The sequence below is a fragment of the Muscardinus avellanarius genome (genome assembly GCF_963383645.1).
Source record: "Muscardinus avellanarius genome assembly, chromosome: 8".
Classification (NCBI taxonomy): Eukaryota; Metazoa; Chordata; class Mammalia; order Rodentia; family Gliridae; genus Muscardinus; species Muscardinus avellanarius.
Genome location: NC_137794.1, coordinates 85510502 through 85524686, shown reverse-complemented (window position 1 = coordinate 85524686; position 14185 = coordinate 85510502). Strand labels below are relative to the sequence as shown.

Below are 14185 nucleotides of genomic sequence, written 5' to 3'. Positions count from 1 at the left end.
CTTCTGCTCCATTTCATATTATATTCTCAGGCACCAAATCATAGGACATTGACTGGATAACATTCAAAAACATAATGATACCTAAACAATCCCTAAGATACTGAAGAACACATGCCAACGGCACTGAAGCAGGGTTCCGGCTATGATATGGTAGAAATTCAGAACAACTTGCTAGGTTGCACTTTCATAGCAAACAAGAGCTGTGTTATATATAAGTGAGAAAGTATGTGCTTTTTGCTCTGCTTCCTTCAAACTGCCCTGATGAATAGCTTCCTTTAAACCTACACACATGCTTCAAACACAGAAGCTACTCACTGCCAATCATCATGGATGAACTAAAATTCCAGTGCAGTGAAATAATTTGAGTATTTTTATGACATAGGTCTTAACTTTCCCAACAAAAATTGATTGACGATGTTGATAAACTTATGGTCTTAAAAAAAAAAAAAACTTTGGTCCAATAGAACTTTCTGAACTTATCATTCTACTATCTTCTGTTCTGTCATCACAAGAGCTCATTTATCTGATATTCTTCAAAAATTCTTGACATACCCAGGGTTTTGTTTTTCTATTTTAGAATCACTTTGTAGCTCCTAGCTTTCATTTTTATGTAGAGTTAACAGGCTACCAGATTCTAATTACGTTGGAAGCATGTATTTAATTAGAGACAAGAAGAAAGTTGACTAAATTGGAATGCACCATCAAAGATGGTTCTGCCTTTTAAAAATGGTGGCGGCGGTAGAAATGTTAGATTATTTTTTGTTTTTGTTTGTTTTTAAATTATGGTTATTATCATGGCTCAGATCTGATATGGTGTTGGAAAACAACCTCTTCTTTTTTTTACAAGCATTCAGTTGACATTCTTATACAAATATTCAAAACTACAGATTCTTTGAGTTAAAATGGCATTGTTATATTAATTCTTGTGTGGAATGTTTGCTTTGGCATTTTAGGTTCCAATCACAAATGGCTACAATTGTCAAGTCCTACTTTATTTATGTTTCCAAATGGGTTCTACACTTTATTTGATCATAAGTGTCTTCATATGTGATTCTAACTCCAGAGACAAGATTTTCCCCTTACTTATGTTTTTGCTGACAATTTGAAGAAACTTCTCTGCCAGTCTTCATAGTCATCTTTGATATTCTCACCTGTACAGCAAGCCTGACTGCTGACCACCTGCACACATGCTTATCCTACCATCTGGGTCTTTGCTTTTGTCCTCTTCCTTTTGTTTATCCTAAACCCAATGATAAATATGACTATGTGATGACCCCCCTCAAAGTCGAGTGTGGTGGTGCACGCTTGTAATCCCGGTGCTTGGGAGGCTGAGACAGGAGGATCACAGCCTCAGCTACTTAGTGAGGCTCTCAGCAACTTAGTGAGACCCTGTTTCCAAATAAAGTATAAAAAATAGGTCTGGGAGTATAGCCCAGATGTAGAAAGTCCCTGGGTTCCACCCCCAGTACCAAAAAAAAAAAAAGCTGCAGTATAAAGGTATCTGTTTCAGTCAGCATTCTCACTGCTGTGACCAAAAATACCTTATGACCACAATATAGAGAAAGTAAGATTTACTTATTTACAGTTCTGAAGATTTCAGAGGTTTCAGTGCATGATAGGTTGGGTTGTGTCTGAAGAACTCAGGGTATGTTGGTGGGAAGCACAGAGAGCAAGGAGGACAGGGAAAGAGACATATATAATCCCCAAAGCCATACCCCGAGGGCCCCACCTCCTCCAAACACACCCTGTCTATGTTACCACTCAATAAAGCCATTAATCCAGGTATAGATTAATTACTGATGGGATGAGAGCCCTCGTGGTTTAATTATATCACCTCGGAATATTTTTGCCACTACATGAGCTCTTCCAGGGAACAGTTTATATTCAAACTGTAACAGTCTCTAGATACAACTCAACTCCAGAAAGGACACACTGTTTTAATGTGAGATTTTTCAGAACAGCTTCTCATACTTTCTTGAAGTGAATGATAGACACAGGCAACCTAGGAGCAACTATCATGACCCAGAGGAGATGTTGTGTGGACCCTGCCATCTTGGTCTGCTGCTGAGACACAATTCCCAGGCTTCTCTCCTAGTTCTGGTTTTGTTGTCTTCTTTTTTTATGATTTTGAAACTGAAATCTTAAGCCATGGCTACGGTCTCAAGCTCTACTCTAAACTGACTTCCAGTCTAAACATGCCTCTAGCCACATCCTGATACTCAAAACCCCACTTTTTTATGTCATAGACCTGTGATCGTCAGGTCATACTCAAGACTCAAACCAATGAAAACATCTTTTTTTTTTTTTTTTTGGTTCTAGAACCTTCCATCACTTTCAAGCTCTGGATTAAGTTTCTCAAGCCTTTTGTGACTGCTCAGTTTCTCTCGCTGGTTGTTCTTATACAGTCTTTTCTCATTGCAATCGCCAGTGTTACCCTAACACAGAGATGGATAAGAAAGAGAACAACAAAAATGCCCCAGTTCTTATTATTTCTTTGATTAATAACATCTGATGGCTTTCGACAAATCATAAGCAACCTGCTTGCTTTAGTAGATAAGATTCCTTAAAAGTATTCCAAGGAACTTTCCAAATTCCTCTCTAAATACTAACATTTTATAAGTATCCTCCCAGGCACATGCTCTCCAAATCCTAAATAAGAAGGATGATTAAAATGGCTCCTGGAGATTATCATGATTTCAAAACTCTCACGCCATTCATTACTCTTCCACTATCATTTTCTTGAAAATGCTTCCATTTCATATTTTGAAGGTTGAACTCTTGTTCCTCCTCTACAGATCCACTGAATTACCACCTACCCTAAAATACCTCCCCTAATCTCTTCATAAACTTGACTTACTTTATCTAAATCATTATATGCACTCAAAGAAAAATCCAATTCTACCAAAGAGTGGTGATTTATCTAAAAGATAATACAATATAAAGCACTCAAGTGGAAATAAAGGATAATTGACAAAGGATTTTCTCAGTAAGCGATGAAATTAGTTTAATACTCATTCAAGTAAGGAACCAAATTAAATTGGCAAATTAAAGAGTAATGTCCTTAACCAGATTAACAATTTCCATTTTTAGCAAATATCATGTAAGGACACCTTCCATTACCTCTTTCTTTTTTCTTTTTTCTTTTTTTTTTTTTGCGGTTCTGGGGATGGAGGGCATTCAACCTCTGAGCTAAACCCCCTGCCCTATTTTTTATTTTTTAATTTGAAACTGGGTCTCACTGAATTGCAGAGGGCCTCACTAAGTAGCTGAGGCCGTCCAGGAACCGGGATCCTCTGGTCTCAGCCTTCCCAATGCTGGGATTACAAGCATGCATCATCACGCCTGGCTACCTCTTTCATTCAATAACATACCAGATACCAGGGCCGGGTGTAGTGGTGCACTCTTGTAATCCCAGCATTCGGGAGGCTGAGAAGGAGGATCGCAGTTCGCGGACAGCCTCAGCTACTTAGTGAGGCTGTCTGCAACTTAGTGAGACACTGTTTCAAAAATAAAGAATAAAAATAGGGCAGGGGTTGTAGCTCAGAGGTCAATGCCCCTGGGTTCCATCCGCAGACCCACAAAAAAAAAAAAAAAAAAAAAAAAAAAAATATATATATATATATATATATATATATATATATATATATCAGGGATACTAACCAATTCAATAACATAATAATATTAAATCAAATAGCAAAGATCAGAAAGGAAAATATCACAAATTTTCTTTGTGTATAAATGATATGAGTCCACACAGAGAATCCAAGAATTTATTAGATCAGATAAGAAACTGGATTTGTGTTTAAGAACATATTGAACTCAAAATCAATACACAAGATTAAAATATATTACTGAACAAAAACAATAACCGAAAAGAAAAGAAAATAACAAAAGAATATATGATTCATAATAGCAACCAAAACTGTAAGGTGATAGTAGTTTTTAACAAATACCTGTAAAACATTTATAGAGAAAATTACATAAATCATAAGAGATAATAAACTTAAAATATACCATGTCCAGAGGTAGAATTTCATATATCAAAACATTTCCAAATAAATATATAGAATGAAGTAATTCCAATTGAAATCCCAGACAACTCTTCCTGAATTTACAACTCAGCTTTAATTTCATAAAATCACTATAGAATAACATCTAATGAAGATTGTAGGATGACATCTCTTAAATATTGCAAATATAAAGTTGTTAAGACAGTATAAGAGTGGCAGAGAGAAGGATAACCAGACCAATAAAAGAACAAGAAATGTAGAAACAGAGGCCAACAAGGATGGAAACTTCACATTGGACAATGATGGCCTTAAAAACATATGGGAAAAAGGAGGAAACAACAGACAATTCATATGACATAAAATAAGGGTATATTTCCACTTGATGGACCTCTCCCACTCCCCACTCAAAGTTTCAAATATAATGAATTAAAACACTGGGAAAAATTTTAAAAAGGTATATTCCTACATCACATGAGGTACAAAGCTAAATCCCAACTTAAATTTTAAATATGAGAAAAAAAACTTGAAAATGGTAGAAAAAAAGTACAAACAATTATTTTATAAGTAAGGAATACTGTTCTTTGTTTGTTTGTTTGTTTGTTTGTTTGTTTGTTTTAAAAGTACTGAAGATGGAAGCCAGGGCTTCCCTAACGCTATTTAAGTGCTCTACAGCTGAGCTACCTCCCAGCCCAGAAGAAGTCTGTAAAAATGCAAACCATAAGAAATTCATAAATTAACCAAAATTATAATTTTAAAATATCTTCTCTAGTATTGCAAGGAAGAAAAAAAGTATTAAAAGGAAATCTAGCCAGCTGTGGTGGCACACACCTATAATACCAGTATTCGGGAGACTGAAACAAGAGGATAACAGGTTCAAGGATGGCCTTCAGCAATGTAGTGAGACTCTCAGCAACCTAGAGAGACCCTGTTTCAAAACTAAACCAAACAAAAAAGGGGTAAGGGTGTGGCTCAGAGGTAGAATGCCCCTGGATTCAATCCCCTGTTCTCACCACACACACACACACACACACACACACACGAAAGAGAAGATTGTATGCATTACTGTATTATTATGCAATGTAGTTGTCTCTCTTTATCTGTGTTTTCACTTTCCATGGTTTCAGTTATCCTCGGTCAAGCATGGTTGAAAATATGAAATGGAAAAATTCCAGAAATAAACAACCCGTGAGTTTTAAATTCCAAGCTGTTTTGAGCAGCGTGATGAAATCTTAGGCCATCTCACTCCCTCCAGCCTAAGAGGTGAATCATCCCTTTGTCTAGAATATCCACAACAGACAGCCTGCCTGTCTGTCATGCACTTGGTAACTGTGTCCGTTATCACCTTAACTGTGCAGCACCACAGCACTTATGTTCAGGCGGCCCTTACACAGCAGCCTAAAGCCATAACACCTGTGTCATTCACCTCACCTCCTCTCATCACATAGGCATTGGAGCACCTCACATCGTGAAGATGGTATGATAAGATATTTAGAGAGAGAGAGAGAGAGAGAGAGAGAGAGAGAGAGAGAGAGAGGTGTCATATTCACTGAACTTTAATTAAATTATATTGTTATAATTGTTCTATTTTACTAGTTACTATTAATCTCTTATTGTATCTAATTTATAGATTAAATTTTATTATGAATAGGTGTTTATAGGGAAAAAAACATAGTATAGATGGAGTTCAGTGCTACCCACAGCTTCAGGACCCACTGAGGCTCTTAGACTCTACTCCCCTCCCATAAGAGAGAGAGCATTATAATTCTTTCATTACCTTTGTGAGGGGTCTCTGTACAGCTTTCCAAATGGCTATATTAATTTACACTTCCACCAACAGTATACAAAATTTCCCTTTTTCTCTACATCTATGCCAACAGTTGTATTTTTTTATCTTTTTGATATAGCTATTCTAACAGACATGAGGTGATATCTCGTCATAGTGTTGTTATGGTTTGTATCTGAAATGTCCCCCAGAACCTCATGTGTTAGGTAGTACAGCGATATTCAGAGGTAAAACAATTGAATCATAGGAGTCTAACCTCATCAGTGGATTAAGTCATTGATGGATTCATAATCTGAATGAACCTACTGGATGATAACTGTAGCAGGCTGGTCATGGCTGGAGGAGGTGTGCCATTGAAGGCATGACCTTGGGGACTATATCTGTCCCAGGTGTCTCTTTTTCTCTCTGCTTCCCAGCTGTCATGAGCTGAGATTTCCTCTGCCATGCCTGGCCACTGTGATGCCTCTGCCTTGGAGCCAGCTGACTCTGAACTGAATCTCTAAACTGTGAGCCAAATACCTTTCCTCCTCTAAATTGTTCTGGTTGGGCATTTTGGTCACAGCAACAGAAAGCTGACACAAGCGTCAACTGGCGTATCCCTGAGAAGTGGTGATGTTGAACATATTTTCTTATATCTGTTCATCATTTATATGTCTTCTTTTCAAAAATACCTACTCAGGTCTCATCTCACACAGACAAAACTCATTTCTGGTATTTCACTTTGCAAATTTAGCCATGTTCAAAGTCTCACACTGATCTCTGCCTCCTCAATTCAGCAAGACTGCCACTCCTCTGGGGGAGTATTTCTTGTGTCACAGTGGTAAAGCATCTCCAAACAGGTAGGGTGAGTGTCAGAAAGAGAGAAGAAAGCACCTCATGTGCTTTCTTCCACTCAGTATCAAGTCCTGTGCTGCCTGACATACATTAAGTCAGTTCCAATATAAATACTGTCCAGCTTTGTAATTGTTTACCCTAGGAAAGCAAGTCTAGTGACAGGTACTTCATTATACCCAGAAGTGAAAGCCTTTCAGTCCTTTTCCTACTATACCATTAGTATCAGTTAGAAGATAGTCTATGGTTTTGATGATTAAAGATAGTCTAAACTTATTTGCTTCAGGACCATAATTTTTTCTGAGCTTTATGCTAATTTTGCTTTATTTTTCTGATTTTGCCATTCTCTCTATGAGGTAAAAGAAAGTAATATAAAAAAAAAAACCTCTCTGATTCCTGTTGTTCAGCCATGGAGTCTCTTAACCAGTTTAAAAAAAAACTTGAAAGTTTCTAGGAAATAATATGCTAAAATTTAAATTTTTTAAGTGAGAAATTATGCTTGGCTCCTTTATAAATCAAATTACCCAACTGTTTGGCTACCTCGAACAATCATGTCATATTTTACATTGACATTTGCAATATGACAAGTGTCTTAGTCAGCTTGGGCTGCCATAACAAAATGCCACAGACTGGACACCTTAAACAACAAAAATTAATTTCCTCACAGTCGTAGAAGCTAGAAAACCCAAGATCAAGGTTTTCCAGAGTTCTGTTTCTAGTGAAACTCTTTTCCTGGTTTGTAGACAGCTGACATTTCCCTGTATCCTCACATGGAAGGAGAGACAGAAAGAGAACAAGCAAGCACATGCTCAATGTCTCTTCTTGTAAGGGCAGTAATCCCATCATGGAAGCCTAATCTTTATTACTTCATTTCATCCTAATTGTCTCTCAAAGGCCACATCTCTATAAGCCATATTGAGGGGTGAAAGATTCAACATATGGATCTGGGTGACAGTTTATTAGAAAGCAACAGATCTTTATACTTGTATACTATGAAGGTTTTCTTATGTGATACATGTAATAACAGGAGAAAAAGTGTTTACATGAGCTGGGCACTCACCTATGGCACTCACTGTGGCACTCACTGCGGCACTCACTGCGGCACTCACTGCGGCACTCACATTAATACCAGTACTTGAGTGTCTAGGACAAGAGGGTCGCAGGCTCAAAGCCATTCTCAGCAACTTTGCCAGACTCTGTTTGAAAATAAAAAACGAAATAAGGCTGGGCTGTAACTCAGATGTAGTAGAATGCCCCTGAGTTCAAATAATAAAAACAAAAATAAAACAAGCAAGAAATAAAAGTTTTTACTGAAGATCTCTTTTATGATTAAGGTATGTTTGTGCTTTTTCCAATTATACTTAATAACACACAAAAAATAATTTCTCCTTGAATAATATTCATCAAATTAATCTCAGATGTGGAAGAAAATCCATACTTTAAAAAATTTTGAGTAGCAGAATCCCTTAAGAGAAAAAAGTACTTTGCAGAGATGTCATAAGCTTACATGTGTGTTTTTGCAATCTTGTAAAAGAGGAAAGTTCCTTTAAGCTTCCCAGTCAGACATGTATAGAGCATCTCGATCCCTGCGTTGTGTGGATGGTGATGAGACGCACCTGCCAGGGGCAGAAGCCTAGACAGGATGGCCAGAAATCCAAGAAAATAATCAAGGTGGAAAAAAATTGCCTCTGTCAGCTTCTGAATAAGAAACTGGCTTATAGTCACACAAAGCCATAGACTAAATAGAAATTTCCCGTCCTAAAAATAAAATGTGCACAGCATGCTTGGTGAGTGATATCCAGCTCAACCACCTCATAATATCATCATTATTTGCAAACCTGCTCTGAGTTTTCTTTGTAGAAACAAGCTACCTTCATTCAGGGACTGATGATGCTGGGTGAATGGGCGGGATATCCTGAGGGGAAATGTGACACCTGACAGCTAAATTGCACAGGGCACTAATGCTAGGAAAACAATCATTTTACCTCAGTAATGAAATATTTGTTCTGCAGGAAAAAAAAATCATAAAATTTCCTAGCTCAACTGATTTTTACTTCAGCTGGAGACATCTGAAAACATTCTTGGCAGGCTGAAATGTTAAGATGTATGTAAATATCTAGATGTTTGAAGAAAGTTTAGTTACTATATATGTGTGTTGCTTTACTTTGTATTTCTGTGTATATAGAAAAGAAAAAATATAGCATCCTTCATTCATATATAGACACTAAGGGCCCTCCCTCTTATTTTCTAGCAAGGATGATCTATTTATAATCTCAGATTTTCAAATGCATAAAAGGGCAAGAACAGGGTGGGGTAAACTCACTGTCTACCAGTAAAAATACTCGCAACTGACCCCTGTAATAATGATTTAACTCATAAATGTAGGGTAATCTTCCAGTGCATGCCTATAAAAGTCGTTATAGCGTTAAATTAAAATATTTCAAAGTGAAGGATTTTTTTAAAATTCCTGTGCTATTTAACAGCCATAGATACATCCACTCTGATTTCAGTTCTGCCAGTGCCAGGGATAGAAATCTTGTCCCCTTTCCGTTTAGTTTCCTGGGGAGAAAAGTGTGAAGAAAAAAATGACAGAAACATGAAAAGGAACTTGGAGAATGTGGAGTCAGAAAACTGCCAGGACACCTCGGGCCTGGGTGCAGCTCGAGGTGCGGAACAACCTCGGTGCCGTCAGGCCTGCGCTCAAGCTGCCCTTGGGAGACGGTCATGGTGGAGACACACTCAAAAGCTCCATTCCCAAAGGAGCAGCAAATATACATTCTCCATTAGATGTCTTTTCCATTAGATGTCTTCTTCTTCTTCTTCTTCTTCTTCTTCTTCTTCTTCTTCTTCTTCTTCTTCTTCTTCTTCTTCTTCTTCTTCTTCTTCTCCTCCTCCTCCTCCTCCTCCTCCTCCTCCTCCTCCTCCTCCTCTTCCTCCTCTTCCTTCTTCTTCCTCTTCTTCTTCTTCTGGTGGTACTGGGGTTCCTGGAAGCCCTTCTACCTCCAGGCTTCACTCCCAGACCTATTTTTTTTTCTTTATCTGGAAACAGAGTCTCTTAAGCTAGCGAGGCTGGCTCCGAACCAGTGCGATTCTCCTGTCTCCACCTCCCAAGCGCGGGGATTACAAGGTGCACCACCACGCCCGGCTAGATGTCTTCTTACAGTGACAGTTATTTTAATTTTCTGCTTCTGCCTTTCTGAAAAATAGTGTTTAAATGGAACATAAAAGTCTGTGTGTGTGTGTGTGTGTGTGTGTGTGTGTGTGTGTGTGTGTACACTAGGTTTAAACAGAGAAACTTTCTACCTCAGAACTACACCCTTAGCTCCATTTCATTATTATTATTTTTTATTTTGAAGCAGGATCTTGCTAAGTTGTTGAGACTGGCCTCCAACCTGAGCTCATCCTATTTTAGCCTCCCAAGTACTGGGATAACAAGTATATAATACTATACCACTGTACCTGGCTTGGAGCATAGAACTCTTTTTTTTTTTTTTGGTGGTGGTGGTACTGGGGCTCCTGGAAGCCCTTCTACCTCCGGGCTACACTCCCAGACCTATTTTTTTATACTTTTTTATTTGTAAACAGGGTCTCTTAAGCCAGCACGGCTGGCTTCAAAACCTGTGCTACCCTCCTGTCTCGCCTCCCAAGAGCGGGGATTACAAGCGTGCGCCACCACGCCGGGCTAGAACTCTAAATTGTGAATTTTTAATTGTGTATGTATGTGTGTGTGTGTGTGTGTTTATCTTTACCTATATGTTTTAGTAGCTTTATATTTATTTCACATAGTAACATATTATAACATGTATGTATTTATTATCATTTGCAGTACTGAAGATGGAACCCTGTGGCAGGGTTCCATCTAACTCTGGGAAATAACACCTAACCCTATTTTATTCTTTTTTTATTTTGAAAGAGTGTCCCACTAAGACGCTGAAGGCCTGGAGAAATGGCTGAGGCTGGCTTTGAACTTGTGATTCTCCTGTCTCAGCCTCTCAAGCACTGGGATTACAATCATGTACACACATTTAAAGTGTATAAATCAATGAATCAATGCTTTTCATGTATTCAGAGATGTGCAATCCTCACTACATCCAATGATAGAACATGTGATTTAACCAGATACATCTTTTAAATAAACAAATCATGTCTTTAAATGAAAGGCCCTGTAAGAGAACCAGAATATTTTAGAGCCAGCGGAATTTGTAGACCATGTATTCCAGAAATACCACTCACACAAATCTCACACCCAGGACATGCCAGATTCCTGTCTGGGCCCTTGGCCTAGCACTCTTTTTATCACTAAAGATAGTAATCTTGCAGATGAATCACCGACGTTTGCCAGTTACTGACAGATTATTTGGACTAGCTCTCTTCATAAAAAACATAGAATCATTTAAGTCTTCCAAGATTTTTTATTAAATAAAAACCTAACTTAATAAAAACTGATAAACTTAGCAATGACTGTGGAGTTATAAAGTTGCCTACTCAGTGTTCTGTTGTTTATTTAAGGTACTAGAACTTAACATATTTTGGAGTCAAATATATATTTTTGTCTGTGGCTCTGCCATGTATCGGTTGTCTGATCTTAATTTTCACATTTAAGAATGAAAGTAATAATAATAATAGCCACTCCTCTTACTTGGTGAAGAAGATCTTATGTGATAATATGCATACTGGTGTCCGTGTCCAGCTAATGTAACACATGTGTCATGATGAGAATTTCCCGATATATTTATTCCTTTATGTATTTTAACAATAGCAATTAAAGCCAATGTCTTCAAATTAATGTTTAAGGTCACTAGAATAATATCTTTAATTTTGACAGCATTTTGAAGTTTACCAAAACACTTAAGTATATGTATGTGTATGTATATACATATATACATATATATGGGTCATTTGATCCACTCCACAACCAACTGAAATAAACTCCAGAATAAACAAAAGGTAAATCTAGATTTTCCTTTTTTCTTTCATCACAAAGATGTTTGTAGTGTCAGGCTACTGATAAAGGGAGCTTCAGAAAGACTGACTGAAGACTCAAATTTAAAACACAAACTGATATATATTTCATAATCATTTGCTCAAATTTTTATAACTCATAATTCATAATTTAGCTAAAACTTAACACAAACTAATAAACATTTCATCACTAATCGTTTTATTTTGTGTGTGTGTGGTGCTGGGGATTGAACCCAAAGGAATTCTACCTCTGAGCTACACACCCCTAGCCCTATTTTTTATTCTTTGCTTTGAAACAGGGTCTTACTAAGTTGTGGAGGGCCTCACTAAGTCACTGAGGCTGGCTGAGAACCTGCAATCCTCCTGTCTCATCCTCCCAAGTACTGGGATTACAGGTATACACCACCATGCCGGCTATGAGTCATTTTCTAATGTAGCTGTGATGGCTGAACAGTGCTGTTAGCAGAAAAGTTCCCCTCTGTCTTCGTGCCTGGCATGAAGAAGAAATGCGGACAACATGGGAGCCCTCCTCCACCCTGGTGCTCCTCTGGAATGACGAGAGTCTCGTGAACATGGCTTTGTGTCTACAGAGGAGCCCAAAATGTCTAGTTTAAATAAACGCTTTTGTAGAAAGCTAAAGAATATTTCCAATACACAATTATAGATAGGAAGGCATTTTTTAAGTTGAAAAGAATGGGGTCATATTAAGTAAGCAAATTCTCATAATAAATACATAATTCAAAGAGGACATCCGATACTAATAAAATAAAAAAGTAAAGGCGTAAAACAGAGAGGAAAGATCATCTCCTCTGATCACTTATCTTTCTTAACTGCCTAGATCTATATTTTTGTCTGTTTCACACAGCACCAGCACCAGCACCATTCCCCATTTGATTTGTTTTTTTTTTAATTTTTATTGGTGCATTGTAGCCATACATTTTAATGGAGTACAAGATGGCAGAGCATACATGCACACATCATTCATTTAGCCCTTCCTTCCTTTAATTTGAATGAATTATTTTTTACCAAATATATTCAGCTATTTTATTCTCTCTGTGGGTAGCCAGAGATCACAAGCCTTCACACTTGGAATACCAAGATGCTGGGGCTTAGTCCCAGCTGCTGCAGGGCTACAGGCATGACAGACTCAGTAGGCCTAGGAGCTGCCAGTGGATTGGTTACATTGCACCAAAGCCATAGATACAGTCATTACACTGATAACTTTTGCTACCGATTCACATTTCTTCATGACAGGCACCCTTGGGCTAAGAGACAGGAAGCCAAGAGAGTGATACTAATTCTGATACAGTTGGCTCAGTTACTGGGCAAGGCATTTTAGTTTCTGTGTCTTCTCTGTTAAGAAAAGAAAAAGAACTTAGACTAAGATGTCTTGCAATTGGGGTTTTGTTGTTCTGTGTGTGTTTCATTTGTTTTTCTTCGGTACCCTGATCCTGGCAATCCTGAAGAATACAATGTTAGGTGAAAACCTCCCAGCAGTCCAGTCTATCTCTACCCCCAGAGGGCTTGGACCCTTCTGCACGGAAACATTTTCTAAAGTCAGAGTGAAAGCTAAAATATCATTGGCTGAGAGGTATGGCCTGGGAAAATGCACAGTCTCTCACATACTTTTACGTTATCCTCCAGAGTGCATGAAGCTCTATTTATTCTCCAGGCACGGAACTAACCGCGGCGTGTTGCAGTAACAGCTCAAGAAGGAGTGACTTTTGATTTCACCATGTATGGTTTCGATCCAGCTTTTTCCTTCTCCACGTCACGTGCTGTTTCCAAGCTGATTCTCACAGGCCTGACACTGGTCTCCCTGAAAAGAGGAAGAGATGCTTCCTGGGAAGCAGCACATAGGAACTCCATCCAATCGCTTTTGGCTGTTATTCTGAACACACCACCGAATAGTTGAGTATCTCTTCTTGCCTGTTATAAATAGGTTCCGATGTCTGTCCCTCTAGCTCACTGGGAAAGAATGCAAACAGTCCCAGGAATGAAACCCTCGGGAAGGTTGTTCTGCTTGGTAAGAGCTATTTTATTTTACGTGACAACATTATCTTCCGGACACAGAGAGATCCTCACATTTTTAGCCTGTGAGCTTCTTATCCTTGGGAATGACGCAACGTTTCCTATGAGAAAATTAAAAGATGAACGAGAGAGGGAAGAAGTGACATCAGGCATAAAAATATGCTGAACACTGTCTTTCTCTCTCAGTTGTCCTTTAAAGGAACGTTCGATATTTTGCCCAAATCTGTCACACAGCCTTCTCCAGAAACAAATGCCATTCATGTAAAGGCCTATCTAGGACACCGAGAAACTTAACAATGAAAAGCCAAGACATCATAGTAGATAAATCAAGTTGAGTCCTCAGAATTGATTAAAAAATCTCAACGCTTCAAAAACTTTTCTGATTTTACTATTATTATACAGTCGGCATTGGAAAGGAGACTTTAAGTTTGCGATTTCTAGACCTAGAAATATTTTTATTCCTGCTAACAGATAAAGATACCTGTTGAAATTTTATGACACTTTGTTGATGTAGCAATGAAATATTATTCTAAAGGGTTTCTGTGTCCCTTACACTTAGATAATTTAT

At 38.0% G+C, this 14185-nt stretch overlaps 1 protein-coding gene across 1 annotated transcript in view; it reads left to right on the top strand.

Annotated features, from left to right (window-relative positions):
- MOXD1 (monooxygenase DBH like 1) overlaps positions 1 to 13911 on the top strand; it is a gene marked incomplete at both ends in the record, with an annotated part of 294534 nt that extends 280623 nt beyond the window's left edge. Inside the window, 3 exons of the mRNA XM_080700123.1 lie at positions 9428 to 9543; positions 12041 to 12152; positions 13804 to 13911. Coding sequence (XP_080556249.1) covers positions 9428 to 9543; positions 12041 to 12152; positions 13804 to 13911 — 336 coding nt within the window. The remainder of the gene's footprint in view (positions 1 to 9427; positions 9544 to 12040; positions 12153 to 13803) is intronic.
- Positions 13912 to 14185: the final 274 nt, after the last annotated feature.